General features: G+C 32.5%; 2 protein-coding genes and 1 long non-coding RNA gene across 3 annotated transcripts; 1 reads left to right on the forward strand and 2 right to left on the reverse strand.

Moving 5' to 3' along the window:
- Positions 1-171: 171 nt before the first annotated feature.
- Positions 172-4,573, reverse strand: LOC104736811 (serine/threonine-protein kinase Nek3). Its single transcript, XM_010456868.2, has 15 exons — positions 4,330-4,573; positions 3,479-3,612; positions 3,286-3,352; positions 2,828-2,893; positions 2,684-2,730; positions 2,550-2,595; positions 2,376-2,456; positions 2,246-2,288; positions 2,106-2,155; positions 1,950-2,031; positions 1,805-1,854; positions 1,637-1,710; positions 1,492-1,543; positions 1,042-1,407; positions 172-962 (listed from the first exon to the last, which is right to left on the reverse strand). Exons 2-15 carry the CDS (start codon positions 3,562-3,564, stop codon positions 366-368), a joined length of 1,707 nt encoding a protein of 568 aa, XP_010455170.1. The 5' UTR covers positions 3,565-3,612; positions 4,330-4,573; the 3' UTR covers positions 172-365.
- Positions 4,574-4,931: 358 nt separating this feature from the next.
- LOC104736812 (uncharacterized) lies at positions 4,932-5,861 on the forward strand. Its single transcript, XR_759630.3, has 2 exons — positions 4,932-5,069; positions 5,196-5,861. It is a non-coding gene; the product is annotated as an uncharacterized LOC104736812 (long non-coding RNA).
- Positions 5,862-15,025: 9,164 nt separating this feature from the next.
- Positions 15,026-17,847, reverse strand: LOC104736813 (trihelix transcription factor GTL2). Its single transcript, XM_010456869.3, has 2 exons — positions 17,062-17,847; positions 15,026-16,602 (listed from the first exon to the last, which is right to left on the reverse strand). The coding sequence occupies exons 1-2, from the start codon at positions 17,436-17,438 to the stop codon at positions 15,159-15,161; spliced, it is 1,821 nt and encodes a 606-aa protein (XP_010455171.2). The 5' UTR covers positions 17,439-17,847; the 3' UTR covers positions 15,026-15,158.
- Positions 17,848-18,855: the final 1,008 nt, after the last annotated feature.

The following is an 18,855-nucleotide window of genomic DNA, read 5'->3' on the forward strand; positions in this document are numbered from 1 at the left end:
CATTCTCTGAACAAAATGATCAAAAAAAAAAAAGAGCTATTTATAGAGATGTTGGCCAACTTAAATAAGTTGCAAGGAAACTTGAATATGATTGACCATCTTCTGTTATGCAACAATGGCGAGAGCTGCATCATCAACTTGGTGAGTACTTAAACTATTTGAACAATGTTGTTGGTTCATAAATGTTTTTTCTTTTCTGACTGGAATAAGGATTACATAGAGAATAGAAAGCTGCATATTTTGGTATCATTGTATCAGATACAGGGGTTAGCTTCATAGAACACATCCTAAGTGTCAAACAATTTTCTACCGAATCGTGGAATCATGCTCTAAAAAACTTTTTAAAAGGACTTAAACCCTGTTTCTTAATCTTCCTCCAGGTTACTAGGACTAGTTTCTTTGAAGCTCTTCGACAACCATATTGCTGTTTCTCTGGGAGATACTTTTCCTGGACCAAACGGTTTGAGTAACACGTTCAACTCATCATACCTCTCGTCTATAAGCAATCTTGCACTGAATTCAAGCAGTCCTTCAAGTGCCTCAGCTCGTTGCCGATATGAGCTAGGGTCGAATCTTTGTCTCCTTGATGCACCTGAGGAAGCTCTGCTTGATGCTCCAGCAGTTGCATTCTGATCAGACAATTCGCTTTTGGTTTCTCGTTCTGGTTCAAGTGTGAATTTGTCTTTTGTTACTGAGCAGTCCAGTGGTGGCTCTGGAGGCGGGCTGTATGATCCTCTGGACGATCCTTTCTTCTTACGCACAACGGGAATGAAAGGCATTTCTTCATATGAAGCTAGCGGGAACTTAATCCTGTCGATTCTTGGCGAGTTTACGGACACATCTGGAGATTTTAGTTGATGGAGTATACCAATACTCGGGGTGCACAGAGAATCGTTTGTTCCTTTTGAAGGTTTATGTGAGATAGGCAAGGAGACCCTACGAGTAGCTGCTGCCGCTGGTTTCTGACACATCAAACCAAAACATATAAACAGACTAAATCAGCAATTAGTAAGATAAGGAGCATTTGGACGGTTCACTTACAAGACCACCACTCTTAGGCTGGTTTGATCTCACTGGCACATATTTGGAACTGTTAGAAACCCCTGACGAGACAGCGGGTCTACGAACAACCACTCTACCAGTGTCATTGGCAGACAAACCCCCTGGCCTGTTCCGGTGTAAATACGTGTGCATGGGTTTAACAGAAGAAACAGAATCTTCTTGGTCAACCCCGAACCTGCTTGGACCAAAGCTCACGCTTTTGCCAGCATTACGCCGTCTCTGCTCAGGATAGCTGCTTCTCCTTGCGGATTCAGATGGCAATGTATCGTGTTCCCGGAAGCTCAGCTTGAGTAGAACCTTTTGAACATAGGGCTGAAGCAGTGGCTGTCTGAGAAGATCAGAAGCCTACAAAGAAGAAGAGAAGTGTTACTCATCAGGTTTGTACAGTTCAAGTGAAATTGATCACAAATCCCAAAAAAAGGTGCATACGGTTGGTCTGAGTTCTGGATTCTTCCTCAGCATGCTTTTAACCAGACTTCGACTGAAGAAAGCAGGAACACAAATCATATGGACGTTGTTGCACAATTCAATAAACTCTAATAAGTGCACATTACAAAGAAGAATCTCTACTTACAAGGCAGTCGAATATTGCGCAGGAAGTGGAGCGACGATTGATCTGTTTATCCTGTTGATCAGCCCTTGCATGTCCTAAAATGCAGGAAAATTGTAATCAAAATCTGAATATCATGAAGATAAGACAAAGGAACATGAACTTGGAAGGTTTGAATGAAGAAGAATTTACAAAGGCTTTGAATGCTGGTTTTAGAGCTGTCATCTCATATATACAACATCCTGAACACAATCGTTAAAGAGAAGAATAGGCTCAGATGAATTTTTTTGTTATCTATAGCAAAAGTTAGTGTCTTAGCCATGGAAGAGAAACTTACCCAGGGACCAAATATCAGACTTTGACCCATAGGGAATATCAGCAAGAAGCTCAGGGCACATGTAGCTTGGCGTTCCGACCACCTGATTTAATACAAGTCATTATAGAGCCTGAGACAAGAAACAAATCACTTGAAAAGTCCAAAGTCTATACTTACTGAAGAAGCAAGGTCGTCCGATGTCAAGATCTTGGCAAGTCCAAAATCACCTGCAGAAGTTATTGAACTCAATTTTTGTCACTTAAGACTGAAAATAAAATAAATAAAAAGAAATTTGACATATTTGCTAATCATCTTACCTAGGCGTATATCTTGATCCTTTGTCAAGAATATGTTTGAACACTGGATCAAACAAGTCGATTTTGAATTAGTAAAGATATATCATCAAACAGTTGTGCTATGCTTAGAGTCACAGATATCATAACCAACCTTGACATCGCGATGGAGAATGTGACTGGCGTGCAAGTATTCAAGAGCCATTAAAAGTTGTACCAGCCATTTGCAGAGTTTCTGATAACAAAGCAAGAAAAGAGATTCAGAACTTTGTACTTGTAATCACTCGGAACACAGACTTCAAATCAGATGTGTGTAAAACAACAACACCTCTTCAGAGAATTCTACACCGTTGGCTTTCTTTATTGCTTCGGCCCTGTAATGCCAGAGGAAACAATGTATAAGAAACCCCTTCAGACTCAAGAATGGGAAAACAAATTCTAAGAAGCAAACAATGACTTTACATGTCACCGCCTTTGCAATAGCCAATAACAATGCACACATAACATCCCTGAAAACACACACCAGAGAGCCAACTAAATACTTTTATATATGTATGAAAATAAATCTTTAGTGCTTGCTGTAAAATAGAGGCTTAAAGAAGGTACCTTTTCAACCCAAGAATCTTTGTATTCTACGATAAATGGATTCCTTATCTTTGAGATCAATTCCATCTACAGGGAGATAACAAGGAAAACTGTTAGTTCACAAAACAATAGTTATGCCGATAGCACAGTCGCATTCAACTACGAGCACACACTAAGCGTTTATTTGTAGTGGTTAGATTAAGTTTGATCAGCTCAATTAACAGTCTGCTGTTTACTGTATATCAACCTGATACCGCATAGAAATATTATGCATAATGACTCTGGAAAAAGAGTACGAATCTCATACAATTAAGAGTCATCATGGGATATCATTTACACCTAGATCCTTTAAATTATAACTTCAACACTAGAAAACTTGCTTGCACAATTAAGAGTCATCATGTTTTATTCGTTTCAAGTTCCACATTGCATCATATTTATCTGTAAGACATTGTGTAAGGGAAGAGCTTAGAATTAACCTCTTGATGAGCAGATCTTCTAGTTCTACCAGTCTGCCGAGCTAACCGAATTTTCTTTAAAACATAACTTCACAAAGCAAAAACACAGAAAACAGAACATAACAAAGAATCAATTAAAAACATCACATTTGAAGAACTACAAAAAGAAAAACATTCTTTCCAGTTTCAATACAAGTAAATCACAACTTCTTACAGTTTCTTCTCATGCTTATGCCTCACAAGAAGAGCTGACCCAAAAGACCCTTTCCCAATTTGCTCAAGAACCTCGTAATGCTCCATTGTAAACAACCTTCTTAAGAATATAATATCTTCTTCCTCTATGAGAATCTGAAGCTCAAATGAAACAGAAACACAGCAATGGCCACAAAATTAATCAAATCATGGTTGTTGTAAGCAAACACTCACGGTACCTTTCCGGACATATAAAGATTTGTTGAAAAAAAAAGTAGCTAAAAAAGTGAAACATTTAGTAAGCTAATAAAGTGAACAAATCTACACGAATCTTCAACGTTTTTTTTTTTAAAAAAAAAAAATTTTGATTGAAAATCGCCTGCCGACCCACCAGACTAAATAAAGTCAATTTGTCACGAAAATGAAATTTTTTAGAGGGTAAAGCTAAGAAAAGAAATGTATCCACATCTCACTCTTTTCTATTAACACATGCCCCAACTAAAATAAAAATCTTGTCTTTGTTTTTTCTGTCTTGTTAAAAGCTCAAATCTTGACAGCAATTATTGGAAAATTTAGCGAAATGAGAAAACCCTAAAGTCTATTACACATTACAGAACACACAAAAACACAAAAAGATGAGTTCTTGAGAGCTCGAAACTGAGAGAGAACTCATGCCCAATTAAACAAAAAACCAAAATTAAAAATCTTGACTTTGTTTTTTTTCTTCTTCTTCTTTTTTTTGAATTGTTTAAAGCTCAAATCTTTATAGCAATAATTTACAGAACCCTATTAATTGTTTTAAGTCGATTTACACATTACAGAACACATAAAAAAAAACACACACAAAAAAAAGATGAGTTCTTGAGTTCGAACCTAGAAAAGCGTCGGTGAGAGATTCGAATTGAGGGAATGTAGTTATGGCATTTTCCGAGGGGAGAAACTACAAAACGGCGCCGTTACGGAGGTGGAAGTGACGGTGGAGAGGGAATAGGCATAGGAAGAAGCTGCTTCGCGATGAGATCTTTCTCTTTCTCTTTCTCTCTCTCTCTGACTGATGAAAACGACAGAGTTACTGGGAGGACGAGAGACGTAAATCTACTTTGTTATTTCTTTATATAAATATATCCTGACACTATTTTTTATTATATAATGTTATTAATTGTATAGCATAACGCCGAAAATATCAAACATTCAAATAAAAAAATCTAAAGATTTATCAAGAAGACTCCTAAGGCGACGGGCGATGCTGAAGGTGACGGCGTTTTAGGGTTGACCTAGCGAAGATCTGGTGGCGATTTGGGTCTGGTTTTGGGAAGTTCTTCGGATCTTCTGGTTTCCTCTGGCGATTTGCTCTGGATTTGTGGGGTTTCGATGGTATAATTTTGGATGTGGCTCCACGATTTTCTCGATTTCGAGTAATAGGGGCTCGATATGGTCAATAATTTGGGGCATTTCTGTGTGTGGCCCGTGGTTAACTTTGGAGAATGGGATTCTATCTGGTTTTCTCCGGGATTTGGATATCTCAGCGAGTTACAAGGAGGATCGAGTTACAAGGAGGATCGATTTTCCGATGCCCACTGGCTCGGCAGGCGTGGGCTTTAGCTCAGGTTCCTGTAAGTCCTGGCTCTTTCCCGACAGAGTCTATTTATGTTAATGTAGACCATTTCTTAGGTTCTTCTAATCTGGGCTCTCAGGCAGCCGTGTTCCCGTGACTTATGTGGTATACTTGAAAAGCGCAGAAAGCACATGTTTTTGAGAATGTGATGGAAAATCCACTGGATGTAGTTCCGTTGGCGGAGGGGGAGGGCTCAGGTGGAGGTGGAGGATGAGGATCAACCCCACACTCCACTTGTCCCCTCTACTAGACAAAGGGGGTCCACCCCTTTTCTTCCTACCTCTTTTACATGATATCGGTGTTTTGTTGATGGCTCTTGGAAAACGACAAATGCTCTTGCAAGTGCATGTTGGTTTTGTTCTTCCACTGAAGATTCAAGGTCAGATATGGGAGCTACCAATTTCCGACGAAGTTTGTCTTCACTCAATGCTGAAGTAGAAGCTCTCATTTGGGCGATGCGTTGCATGATTGGACATGATTACCGGAACGTGGTTTTTTATACGAACTGTTCTGATTTGGTGAAGATGGTGTCTTCTCCTCATGAATGGCCGACTTTCACACCCTACCTCGACGACATCAAGATAGATCAAACGGAGTTCTCTTCCTTCTCTCTATCTTTGGTTCTACGTAATGCAAATGTCAAAGCAGATTCTCTGGCACGCTAAGCTGTCACCGTAGCATGTTTTGTTTGTGAACTCTTTTCCTCCAAATTGGCTCTTTTAAGCTGATTTTATTGTTGTAAAAAAAAAAAGCATAACGCCGAAAATATATAATATAATATTGTTTGTTATTGATTGGTCAATTGATGTCAAGAAAAAAGAAAAACAAGCAAAGGAGTAATTATTGGTCAATTAACAATTACTCTATAACTCTAGTCATTGCTCTAGTGGGGGAAATTAAAAAAAAAAAGAACAAAATTCATGAAAAAAAAATTAGTTGATGCATGGTAACATTGTTTCTCTTTGTGTGAGTGTGTGTCCAAATAGAAAATTATACGGTAATTCTTATATTTGAAATATAATAAAATATTATTTATTAATAACTTTTGGTGATATTTTTGGCTACAAAAATTGAAAATGTGGTAAGTTTTGAGAATTATCTTTTATTAATATTAGTACTGTATCATTACAAAAAAAAAATATTCATCCAGAAGTGATATATGTTTGGCGTTGAGACACAAACGTTTGTTAATGGACTGTTGGTGAATGTAGCTTTGGCGATTTAGTCGGTAGAGAGCACTTAACCTTACTAATATGTCTTCGATATGATGTTTTTTAAGCTTGAAGATAATCATCGGTGATATAAACATAGTCATATAGACAATATATATATAGATAAGTTTATTTTCTTAGATCCTCTTTGATGGAGAGAAATCATAAAGATTTTAGTGACGAAAAAAAAATTCAAGGAAAACAAACACTTTCTAGGATGGTGAATTAGGTATTCTTTGATGGACAAATCATAATGACTTTTTTCGGCTTGTAATTTCTTTCAGTTAGGTTTGAATATAATCGAAAAATGATTGAGGACTCAATTTACCATTTTAAGAGGAGAAAATAATTTTCAGGGAAAAACAAAGAAACTTTAGAATTCTCCGGATGTGAATGTGTTCTTCTAAGGAAAAATTACAGCGTTTGTTTAAGTTGTTATGAAATAGGTTAGAGTAGTTTCTTCAAGATTTCAACTTTTTGAGATTTGGAAAACGGATCATTGTTTCTAACTCTTTACTTTACCTTAACTTTGTAGTCTTTGAAATCGACCCTCAGGTCTGAGTTTGTATGCAAGTATATACTTCCATAATATTTAAGCAATCGAAAGTTTTCATATATGCAAGTGAAAGAAAGAAAAAAAGTTATATACGGATAATGTTTTCTTTTGTCTCAATCATGTTATTCAGTTCTTGATATTTGCCACAGATAAATTAATACATCTACTTCGTCAATGGATGATAAAATTCTCGTCGGTCGTGCATTAAGAATAATTGTTTTATTTTCAAATTAAATTTTTATGATTTTAATACAATTTTAATATAATTTTTTCATATATATATATGTATGTATATATAACAGCAACAGTGCCGTCTCTATCATGGAGCTTCGAGGTTCCTAATAAGGAAGCATTCTATAATAGAACAATTGATTACAGCTAAGTAAATAGTGTGTGTTAACAGTGAACTGTGAAGTGTGAAAACAAGTTATTAACTTTTTCTTAAGTACGATTTATCTTGTGTATGTGTGGATACATTCATACATATATATATATATGCTATATGTGAATGATGCGATGACATGTTCAAATTTGGACCTAAACTATGTTGATTAAGATTTGGATTTGAACTATATATGATGTATAATATCATACCGACATACGGTTTTATATAATAAAGTTCCTATTAAGATTATGATCAATTAATATAGTTATTTATGAATTCTCTCTCTAAAAAACTTTCTTCCTCCTCTCTACAAATTTTTTTTTCAGATCCGTCGTTCGCCTCTTCGGTTGCCTTTCCGACACCGGAGAGGACTTTTCCCCTTTCTTTTTAGTTTCCCTTTGTACATTCCTTCTTCGTCTCTTTCTTCTCGGCGAAGCTGTTCCTCGTTCTCGGTCTGGTCTCTTGTGGGTGGTGGTTTCCGATGAAGCTTTCGGCGCGTGAAGCGGAGTTTTATCGTGGGTGTGGCTGCAGGAGATACCTCGGTGCTGTTTCTTGAGGACGACGAGAAACCCAAGGTTAGATCTGGCAGATCTGAATTGGCGACTTCTTATTCCGGTGTTTCTCCGATGGGTTCGTTAGGCTTTGGTGGCTTCTCTTTGAGCGCCGTGGATCTGTGTTATGGTGTCTTCTACACCGGATCTGGTCCTCTCTCCTCCAGCTGAGGCGATGCTTCCTTGTAGGGTATGGGTCGTTGTTTTGTAAGGTTGGCGGTACTTACTGAAGGCCTTGGATATGCAAGGGGAAGGCAGTGGTGGGTAAGTCTTTTCTCCGGCAACAGAGGTGTGGTATTGTCTCCTTCCCGATGCGGCTGTGACTTCATTTTTGGTGGGTCGAGAAGCTTCTGATCAAGCCGTGTTTGGTCAAGGTGGAGCTTTTTTCGGGGCTCACCTGCCCAATCGAAGCTGCGGTTTACGGCGGAAGTCGCTGGGAGGCAGGAGGGTGTGTTGCGTAGTTGCGGTGGTTAGCCAAGGATTCTTGGAATCTCTTGGGCCCTCGTGGGATTCGATTTGTGGATGTTGAATTGAGCCAACAGCTTCCATTAGCCTCCACCGGACCGGATATGAAGAGTCTTACCTGAGGTTGGGTTGTCGCTGAAGCTAGAAGAGGAGTGTTAGGTCTGAGTAAGCAGATTTCTAGGTCGGGATTTGTCTTCGCGGAACCTCTGATCGGTGGCTTTAGCATGTCGGAAGATCAGTAGCGGGTCATCGGAGAAGAATCTTTAACAGAATTTGGATGCTTCCGTCAAAGTTTTCAATCTGAGGTCCCCGCCGCAAAGCCGTCGATCTAATTGCATCCATTGGCGTTAGTGTCCGAGCCTCTGTCACCGGTCATCAGCAGGATCCGATCTCCTTCTCCGGCTTCGGCAATGATTTTCCGTTTTTCTCTTTTTGTATCTTTTGGATCCTTGTAAGATTTCAAGGCCCAACCCATTAATTTTGGGTAGGTTTGTTTGTGAATATAAATCGTTTTTCTTATTAAAAAAAAAAAAAAAATTCTTCAGTCATATATACGTGAATTTAACATTAAAGTTACATAACAATTGGGTTTTGGGAAAAATATTAAGAGAGTAAAATGGTCAATATGTACCACTAACATAACAAGATTTATGCGTTTTCTTATATGACATTTGATATAAACTATAAAAACAGCAAAACTAAGATACGAGTACCAAATGTCTCAAAGTTTACCATGGATAACAACAAATTATTACAATTTAGAGTCCGACTAGCATGATAATATATTTTTGGATTATACAAAGCTTTAAAATCGTACTTCCTCTTGTTTTTTTTATTCTAGAATTAAATTTTTATTTCATTTGTTGTTTTATGTTTACGATGCAATTTTATCAATTAAATTTCAGCTTTATTTTTTATTTTAGCTCATTAATTACTTAAAACAAATGAAATTATGTATTAATGAAGGATAAAACAAAAAATTACATTGTTTTTTTTAATATGTGTGAAATTATCTCGAATGACATTTAATATAAAATGATTCGAATATTTATATACATAAGTTAACAAAACAATAAATATATGTGTATATATATATATATATATTGCCTTTTCTTGATGAAATAATAATTTTTTTCTTTAACCTCTAAAAATAATATATTATTTCTACAGGAAAATTGTATATGAAAAAACATACAAAAGCATAACATGTAAATCAGACAGCATTTTTTATCATTTATGTCTAATATTGTACAGAATGAAAAACGTGTAATTTTTTTTTCATTGTTTAATTGATTAAAGTGAAGACAGTTTTTTTTTTCGTTTTCTGAATTTTGTTTTGCCTACTTCAAATAAAAACCAAATACATACGTAACTAATTCACAAAAATATACCTTTCTCTTCCTTTTTTTTGTGGTATTGAAAGATTTGATTTCATACATATATATATATATATACACCGATGTGCGGGTTTAGAATTTTTAAAATAAAATTAAATTTAACAAATAAAATAATTATTTTTAGTAAGTAAAAGCTATCTACAAAAATAAATTGATACACAAAGTTGTCCAATGTGATATTTGGTGTAAAAGGTGTGACTTTGCGGTTTAGACTATTAATCATGTTTTCTTTGAATGCCCTTGCTTGTGTGAAGTTTGAGATTTATCTCCGAGTCTGATCTCATTAGAGGGTTTTCCATATGAGTCGGTGTACTCGAATTTGGATTTTGTTTTCTAGAGGGGTGTCGCCTCTCAACAGGGTGATTCTGATCAACTTTTTCAATTACCATAAATTTTATGGGTAATTTGGAAAGGCATAAATAAAAAAGTTTTTCAAGCTTTAGAGATTGAGGCAAATGATATAATTGCTCAGGCTTTGGGTGATAAGTTAGTATGGGAAGAAGCATTCTCTTTTACAGCGGTCATGTCAGCTCCATCTCCGTCTTTGGATGTCCATGTTTCTTCACCTGGTTGTCAGATTGATGGTTCTTGGAAAGCAACCAATGTGCATTCAAGATTGGGCTGGTGGTGATGTATTGGTGAGGAGCGAACCTTGTTGTTGAGGACCAAGTGTCTAAGACGGAGCCCATCTCCCCTACATTCAGAGTTAGAAGCGTTGTTGTGGGTCATGGAGTGGATACGTGCTGCAGGGATCGCTTGTCAACATTTGGAGACTAATTGTGTTGAGTTACTCACTATTGTGCATTACCTAAAGATTAGCCGTCCTTCTTCAACCTGCTCGATGAATTTAACTCGGTGAAGTCCTTCCCACTTTTCTATGGTCTTGAATGGTAACAAGTGAAAAAACGGTTTTCAAGATTTATAATAAAAAAATAAATCATGTCACCAATCATACCACCAAATGAAATTTACGTTATTGTGATAAACAGAAAAGTACTGTTTGGGTTATTCCAAATCTAGTAGTATTGCCTTATCAACCGTACTTGTATTTCAAACAACCAATTATCATGCGGTTTTCAACAAAAACGCTTTGAATAAAGCAAATATTTGATTTATTTAATTTATAATTAATAAAAAAGTAATTATCAACATAAGTTTAAACAAATGACTGTATGCTAAAAAGGTTTTTTTAATTATTAAAGATTATCATTGATGAATTATTTCTTAAATGTGCATCTTTTGAAAAATAAAATTAACTTACTTCATTATTTTTTCATAAATTATAAAATAATCAGTTTTAATACAGAAAATAATAGATTTGTAAAAACAAAAATCTATAGTCAACTTTATGACGAAAAATATGATTAACATATATATATATAATAATAGATGTAACAATTTCAAAAAAATATCTAGTTTTTCTAATTATAAAATTATTTTTAAAACATGTATTTTTACTATTTAATATACAAAATTCATTTAATTATTTCAAAATAAATTTTTGACTCATAAAAAATCATAAAAAATATATGAAAATATTTTTTCATTAAAAATAAATATACAACTTAATTATAATTATATAATATAAAATCCGCACAGCAAATAGTTTTTCACCAATCACACATTATTTTGTACCGCTTATTTTGTATTAACCGCACTTGTCCCGCAAATATATTTGTCCCGCACTTGTCCCGCAAATATGTTTGTCCCACACAACCAAATCCGCCGTTACCATTCAGACCATATTTCTCTTGGATCCTGCATCCGTCAAATACGAAAACAGATTGTCTTGCCCATGCTTCGCGTTCTCTTATCTCTGAAGTTTCTTTTGTAAACACTTTCCCTCCATTTTGGACAACTAATCGAGGAATTTCCATTTAATTTATTGTTTGGTTGGAAAAAAATGTAAATATATACAATTTTAATTAAAGAAAATAGTTGTAGATGAGTTCAAAGTCATTAGAATAAAATTAAATTTAACAAAGAAGATATATTTAATTATTTTTATAAGTAAAAACAATGTATAAAAATAAAGAGATAAATTTTTAGTTATAGAAAATATACATTGCCACTAAAAGTATATTTGTACACACAAATATATTTTACTATTTAAATATACTCCCTCTGTTTCAAAATATAAGATGTTTTAGAGAAGTTTTTTGTTTCATAATATAAGATGTTTTCAAGTTTTTATGTAACTTTTAGATTAATTTAGTATTTTATATTATGCAGTATTGTTTCTGATTGGTTGAGCTTGTTAAAAGTAAAAACTTCTTAATCTACGTGCTTTAGTTAAAACATCCTATATTTTGAAATGGAGGGAGTATTGTTTAGTCTTTACTACTACCAACAAATTGTATTTGTGAACACATTAAATAACCTATTATATATCTCTTCACTTTAACATATTTTTATAGTTACAAAAACGCATATGTTAATATTACATACTCCTATCTTATATATTACAATAGCAGTCTTTTTGAATAAATTATTTGATTGGTGAAAAAACTATGAGACGATCTATTTTTGTTTTTATTTCTTCAACCATGTTTTTCTTTATGTAAAAGTGAGTATTTACGTATTTTTAGAAACAGTAATTATTTGTATATTTTCACAATCATTTTTTTATCTTATATAAAAAGTAATCCTTTTTTTTGTAAAATTAGCAACTTAAAATTAAAATAAATAACCTATATTATAATTTTGAATTCTATGATATATATATATATAATTTCTTTATAATGATCTTTTTAAAATTTTAAAGCTGTTTAAATTTTATAATTTTTTTATAATTACCTTTTAATATTTTTATAACTGATAATAGTTTTGTTTTACATTTGGAAGTTTACAAAAGTGGTTTTTTCTTTAAAAGAACTTTTCTCTATTTTACTTATATATAATACCTTTTAATGGTAGGTTTTAAATTTTTACATTTTTTTAATTTTTTTTAATAAATTTAGAATTCACATGTGTTAACATCTGAACGATACAATTGACACGTGTCACAATCTTGTTAATGAGTAAATTTGACATTAAATCCCCTATATAATAAAACGGAAGTACACAACATTATTTTGTAGACTATATAATATATATATATATATTTATGTTTTTTTGGTTATAAACTTGTGACATAGGTGTATCATAATATACGGGTTAGTCTGAGTTTTGGTAAGTAAGGATAGTATGGATTTAGTTAATTATAGTAACATATAAATCAATTATAGATAACATTTAAAAGATAAAGAAATCTCTCAACCTAATTAAAACAAAAATATGTGATTCTTCTTTCACATTTATTTTATTTTCTTTTTAAATTATTTTAATTTTTTATCTAATATATTTAGTTAATAAAATTTATGATTTTTTCTGCATATGATGTAATTTAATTTTTTTAAAACAGACAAATATTTCTCAACTGATGAATAAACGAAATATACAAAATGCCCTACATCACCTAAGAAAAACTAGGCAAAGATTCAAAGTCATATTAATAAAAAAGAGACCAAAATGATTCTGAATACGAATCAGCATAAACCTTGATTTATCAGGCATTGGAATTAAAAAATTTATGCATTTTTTATGGCTCTTTATTTTAAAGAATTTTAAATATTAATAACTTTAAATATTTAAATGTGTAACTTTTTAAATTTTTTTAAAGATTATTAATATTTCAATTATTAAAACATTTATCTTTTTATAAAATGTTTAAGATATGAATAATATTTAAACTTTATAAGAAGTTCAAATATTATAAGTATTTCATATTCTAAAATAATAAAATTTATTCAAACATTTTAAATTTTAATAATATATACAAATTAAAATATCACATGACGGGGTTATATGGTAGGACATGTTTGAATTGATTTTAATAGAAAATCAAAATATCATTAATTCGGTGCTACACGGGTAAAATATCATCTCATTATTTTTTGAACTTTTTTAAAACTATAAAGATTATTAATATTTCAATTATTAAAACATTGAATTTTTATAACTGTTTAAGATATTAATAATATTTAAACTTTATAAGAAGTTCAAATATTATAAGTAGTTCAGTTTCTAAAAAAAAGAAACTTTTATTAAAATATTTTAAATTTTAAAAATATATTAAGATTTTTATGAAGTTTTTTCTACGGTGTATAACGAATTAAAATATCACATGACGGGTTATAGACATGTTTAAGTAGATATTAATAGAAACTTAAAATGTCATTAATTCGGTGCTACATGGATAAAATATCATCTCATTATTTTGTTAACAATATGAATATTAGATTAATAGACTTATCTAATTAAATCGATTAATAAATATTGTAACAAAATAATTAATATGCGGTATAGTGTAGGTTAAGTCATATAATTAACAATCAAATATTTAGATTTTTATGAAGTTTTTTCTACGGTGTACATCGAATTAAAATGTTACACGACAGGTTATAGACATGTTTGAGTAGATATTAGTAGAAACTTAAAATATCATTAATTCGGTGCTACATGGATAAAATATCATCTCATTATTTTGTTAACAATATGAATATTAGATTAATAGACGTATCTAATTAAATCGATTAATTAATATTGTAACAAAATAATTAATATGCGGTATAGTGTAGGTTAAGTCATATAATTAACAATCAAATATTTAGATTTTTATGAAGTTTTTGCTACGGTGTACATCAAATTAAAATATCACACGACGGGTTATAGACATGTTTGAGTAGATATTAGTAGAAACTTAAAATATCATTAATTCGGTGCTACATGGATAAAATATCATCTCATTATTTTGTTAACAATATGAATATTAGATTAATAGACGTATCTAATTAAATTGATTAATTAATACTGTAATAAAATAATTAATATGCGGTATACTGTAGGTTAAGTCATATAATTAACAATCAAAATACAATATATAATTTTAAAAAATAAAAAATCAAATAAAATTAACAAACAGAAATTAATATTTTTATCAAATAACTTAAACTGTAGTGTACTGCAGGTCAAATTCTAGATCTACTAGAATAGATCTTAAAAAATAGATGTTATTTAAAAATAAGTTATATTTAACATATGATTATTCAACATATTCAACGTATGATTTATATGATTTCATACCATAGTGTTTGAACAAAAAAAATTTAAATAAATAAAACAATCATATATAAAACATTTTAAATAAAAATTATAAAATAAATGTTAATCCGTGCTATCTAATTCTAGTTTTATATAATAAAATGTATGTATGTGAAATTCATGTGAAATAGAAGCTAGAATTAGATTTAAAGTTTAAACAGTAGTTTATTCAAGTTCAACTGAATTTTGCTGTTTGTCGGTGCACGTGTACGGTCCAAGTCCCCTACATACGTTTCCCTCTAATCCGTAAAACAGTAAATGACACTATTCATATATATATAACTTTTTCAACAAAAATGAGGTTTTAGCAACAACAAAAAAAAAAGCAGAAAAAGAGAATAAACAGATGATATTATATATATATATATATAATTTATTTATTAGAACTCAAGATCGAAACCTGAAAACGGAACATTGCTTTTATCGCCGGCACCATCTGCTGCATCTACATGCATGGGTGCAGGAATATCAGGATCTTCGGATCCAACCTCGGGTCGGGTTTGTAGATCTCCGGCTGACGTGGCGGTGGCTGTGGTGGTGGTCCCGGTGGAGGGTTTGCTGTACAAAGCTGTGAGTTGGTGAAAATAAGGACAAGTCCTCGAGTCAAGTGGTCTCTTCTTGTTAACATCTTTTGTCTTCCTAAAATACTTGTTGATGTTTTCCCATTTCTCTTTGCATCTCTTGGCACTTCTCTTGTACCCAACCTCCAACATTTTCTTGGATATTCTTTCCCATAATGGAACAGCTTTTGAGGATGATGATAATGAGTTCCCATCTTTATGATCATCATCGTTCATGCTACTGATACTGCGTCTGATATTGATAAGGGCCAACACTTCATCCTTCGGCCATCTCTTGCCGAGATCACTTTTATCATCACTTTTTGGAGGTTTTGGGTTTTGGGTTTTGGTTTTTAGGGTTTTAGTTGAAGTGGGTTCAAGTGAGTTGTCATTGGTTAAAGGGTTATGTGGAGTTAGGGTTTCATGTAATAGTGATGATGAGGTTTGAAACTTTTTACTTCCTTGGGTTTGTGGTAGAGCTAAAGAAGACGGGTCTTGAAAAGCGCTTGTTGGAATTTCGACATCAAGATCATGGTCTGTGAACTTGGATATGAACTTAATGATGTTGGTGTTTCTATCACTAGCAATGGCTTGTTCTTGTTTTCTAATCTCTACCTCTTTGTTGAGCCTCTCCATCTCTTGTTTCTTCCAATCTTCCTCTCTTGCTATCTTTTCTTCTTCCTTCGTCACCATATCTTCTAGAAGCTTCTTATGCATCTCCTCTTGTTGTGCTATCATGCTCCTCACAAGACCCTCACAAAACCCTTTCAACACACCAAACCTCTCCTTCTCTTTCTTTCTCTTCCTCTTCTTCTTCTCCCTCATGATCATCATTAAGCTTGATGATGATGATGACTTCGCATCATCTTCTACGTTTCCGACTTTGCCTACATTAATGGAGTTTATCTTATTCCCCATTGATGCTTCTTCTACTTGACCCTGATCCTGATCTCTTAATTTGTCCTCCTCCATTAAGTCTTGTACCGTTTCCTCCACGTTTCTTTTTCTTTCTAGGGAATTATTCCTCTTGTTTTGGTTATCCCCAACTTCTGATGAGACATGCTCATCATCATGACCATGTTGATAAAACTCTTCAACCTCACTAAATATCCTATAACTATTTCCCTTGTTGTTGTAATTGCTGATGTGTTGATGATCATTAGTGTTGTTGTTGTTGTTACCATTGAAATATCTTCTCTCTTCGTCTTCAAATTTCTCTTTGCATTCTTGTGGACTCCTCTTAAACCCAACTTCTGCCAACTTTCTACAACATCATAATTTCATAAACGACATAGTATCATTTATTATGTGAATATATACTCACGCACATGTACATATATTTATATATACACGGATACACCAATAATATACACATATTTATATCTATAAATTTCATCGTTCGTTTATTTTTAAAAATGTATTAAAATGTCACAAAGATGCCAATTATGTATCAATAAAAATAGGTATTAATGGCCAATCATTTGTTAACATCAAAATTAAATATCCCAAAAATGTTTATTCGAAAGAAACAAGATCTAGTCTATCAAATCAACTTGTGTAGCCTGAATTCCCATATATAAATGTTTTTAAGTTTTATCAAACCAATGTACATGAACACATATAAACACTGAATCAAGAGACTTTAGGTTCAGTCCATATGCATATACAGAAAAAAAATTTATATAGATAACTATTGATGCATATAATTAGAAGTAATATGTACCTTGAGGTGTGCTCCCAAGTGAATTCAGGGAACCAATTCTCAACTGTAGATCTGAACCTAAGTAGAGCAAGAACTTCATCACTACACCAAGGATGATGATGATTATCGCCATCATGATCCGTGTGGCATATCCACTCAGCAGGAGTAGGACCACCATCTTTGATGTCATGGTGATGATGATGATGATGGTGGTGAATGGTCTTACGGCTATCAAGGCTCAAAATATGCTGAGCTTGATGATTGGTGTTATAAGAAGCAAATGAAACAGGAAAAGGGAGTGATCTTTCCGCGGCCGATTGATGCGGCGGAAGCGGAGAAGCTGGCGGTGGAGATGCTATGAACCGGTGGATCTGCTCCGGTACTCCACCATCAAACATTTTCTTTTATTCTTCTTCTTCTTCTTCTTGTTTTTGTTTATTTTTTTTTTCTGTTCTTTTTTTCGTTTCACTTCAGAGCTATTCACATCGAAATCTCTCTTTTCTCTCTCATTTTGGTCTCTCTTTTTATATTGCTATTTTCTTTTTCATTTTGAGGGCTAGAATTGATATTTTTTTTGAAGTAAAATATCTTTGGTTGGTTTTAAGTCATTAATGTATACTTATTGTTTTTTAGAAATATCTTAAATATGGGTTTTATTTCATTTTTCCCTGATTGGAGTCTATATTGTTGATTGTACAAAGAAAATTAGTGAAACAGAATACAATAATACATTATAGTAATTTACAAGCATACCTGCATAAAGGATGATGAAAACACTTTTTTATGGTTCTGTTCTATTAACTTTATAGAGAATCTTCGAACCATTCTTGAATTATTTGGCATATATGTAGTTGCCAACTAAACGAATTGAGATTTTTCAAGTATGATGTTTTGAATGTTACGGTCCAATTTTCCTATTGATGGATAAATTAGGTGCTAATTTTCCTAAAAATATCAAGAGGAACTTTCTGATAATCAAATTTGTAGATAGTAGCAATAATATACATTATGTTTTTGTTCTTATCTTTCCATATAATATTAAATCTTATCAATAATGAAATTAAAAGTCAATTTTTTACTCAAAAAGCTACCTTGTAGATAAACACGCGTATACAGTCCAAGTTTATTTTTATTGTTCTTGCATAATAATTGACTGATAGTGAGAGTTATTATATAAATGTAAAAAATTATATTTAGTTTCAATTTACAAAATGGCAAAGACAAAGACAATATTACTAAAAACGCCAAACATCACCTCTCTCTCATTTATCACTGACATTTTGTCCAAATACAATAAATCGAATCATTTAGCCCATGTTATTGCCACCCCTTATGCTCAAACAAATTTAGTGAAACCTACGCATTGAAGGAATACTTGTATTGTATGGTTGAAAACTAAAAAAAAATATTAGAAAGCTGGTTTTGAGATTCATATTTTATAATTTTATCGTAAATTAAACTCATAGGATAAAAATGGGCATGCGGCATGAGCACATTCTTTAATTTGTACTAAAAATAAAGTAATGAAGCAAAAGTTACTGAGATTCTTCGAATCTACCGAAAACAAACTCGACCAACAACAACCAAAAAAAAAGAAAGAAAGAAGTCAGTCGACCACCATCAGATTATTTATTTTTAATTAACGTCAATTAGTATGTAGTTTCTTATTTAAAAAAAAAATTTCATAACATACTTATACTACAATTGTTACAGTTTACCGTCGGCTAATACCTATAATTTCTTTTGTCAATAGTAATTAATGTATATTTTTTTTTTACTACAAATCCTTCAACAAAATCCATTAATTTATTAAAT

The sequence above is a fragment of the Camelina sativa genome, chromosome 13 (assembly GCF_030686135.1).
Source record: "Camelina sativa cultivar CO46 ecotype springtype chromosome 13, ASM3068613v1".
In the NCBI taxonomy this organism is placed as follows: Eukaryota; Viridiplantae; Streptophyta; class Magnoliopsida; order Brassicales; family Brassicaceae; genus Camelina; species Camelina sativa.

Excerpts from the sequence above, each read along its gene's own strand:
- LOC104736811 (XM_010456868.2), bottom strand. The coding sequence starts at position 3,564 with ATGGAGCATTACGAGGTTCTTGAGCAAATTGGGAAAGGGTCTTTTGGG. Across the intron at positions 2,457-2,549 it reads GTGTAGAATTCTCTGAAGAG|AAACTCTGCAAATGGCTGGT; the intron begins GTGTTGTTGTTT and ends CTTTGTTATCAG. Across the intron at positions 1,711-1,804 it reads AACCAGCATTCAAAGCCTTT|GACATGCAAGGGCTGATCAA; the intron begins GTAAATTCTTCT and ends CCTGCATTTTAG.
- LOC104736813 (XM_010456869.3), bottom strand. The coding sequence starts at position 17,438 with ATGTTTGATGGTGGAGTACCGGAGCAGATCCACCGGTTCATAGCATCT. Across the intron at positions 16,603-17,061 it reads ACTTGGGAGCACACCTCAAG|AAAGTTGGCAGAAGTTGGGT; the intron begins GTACATATTACT and ends ATGATGTTGTAG.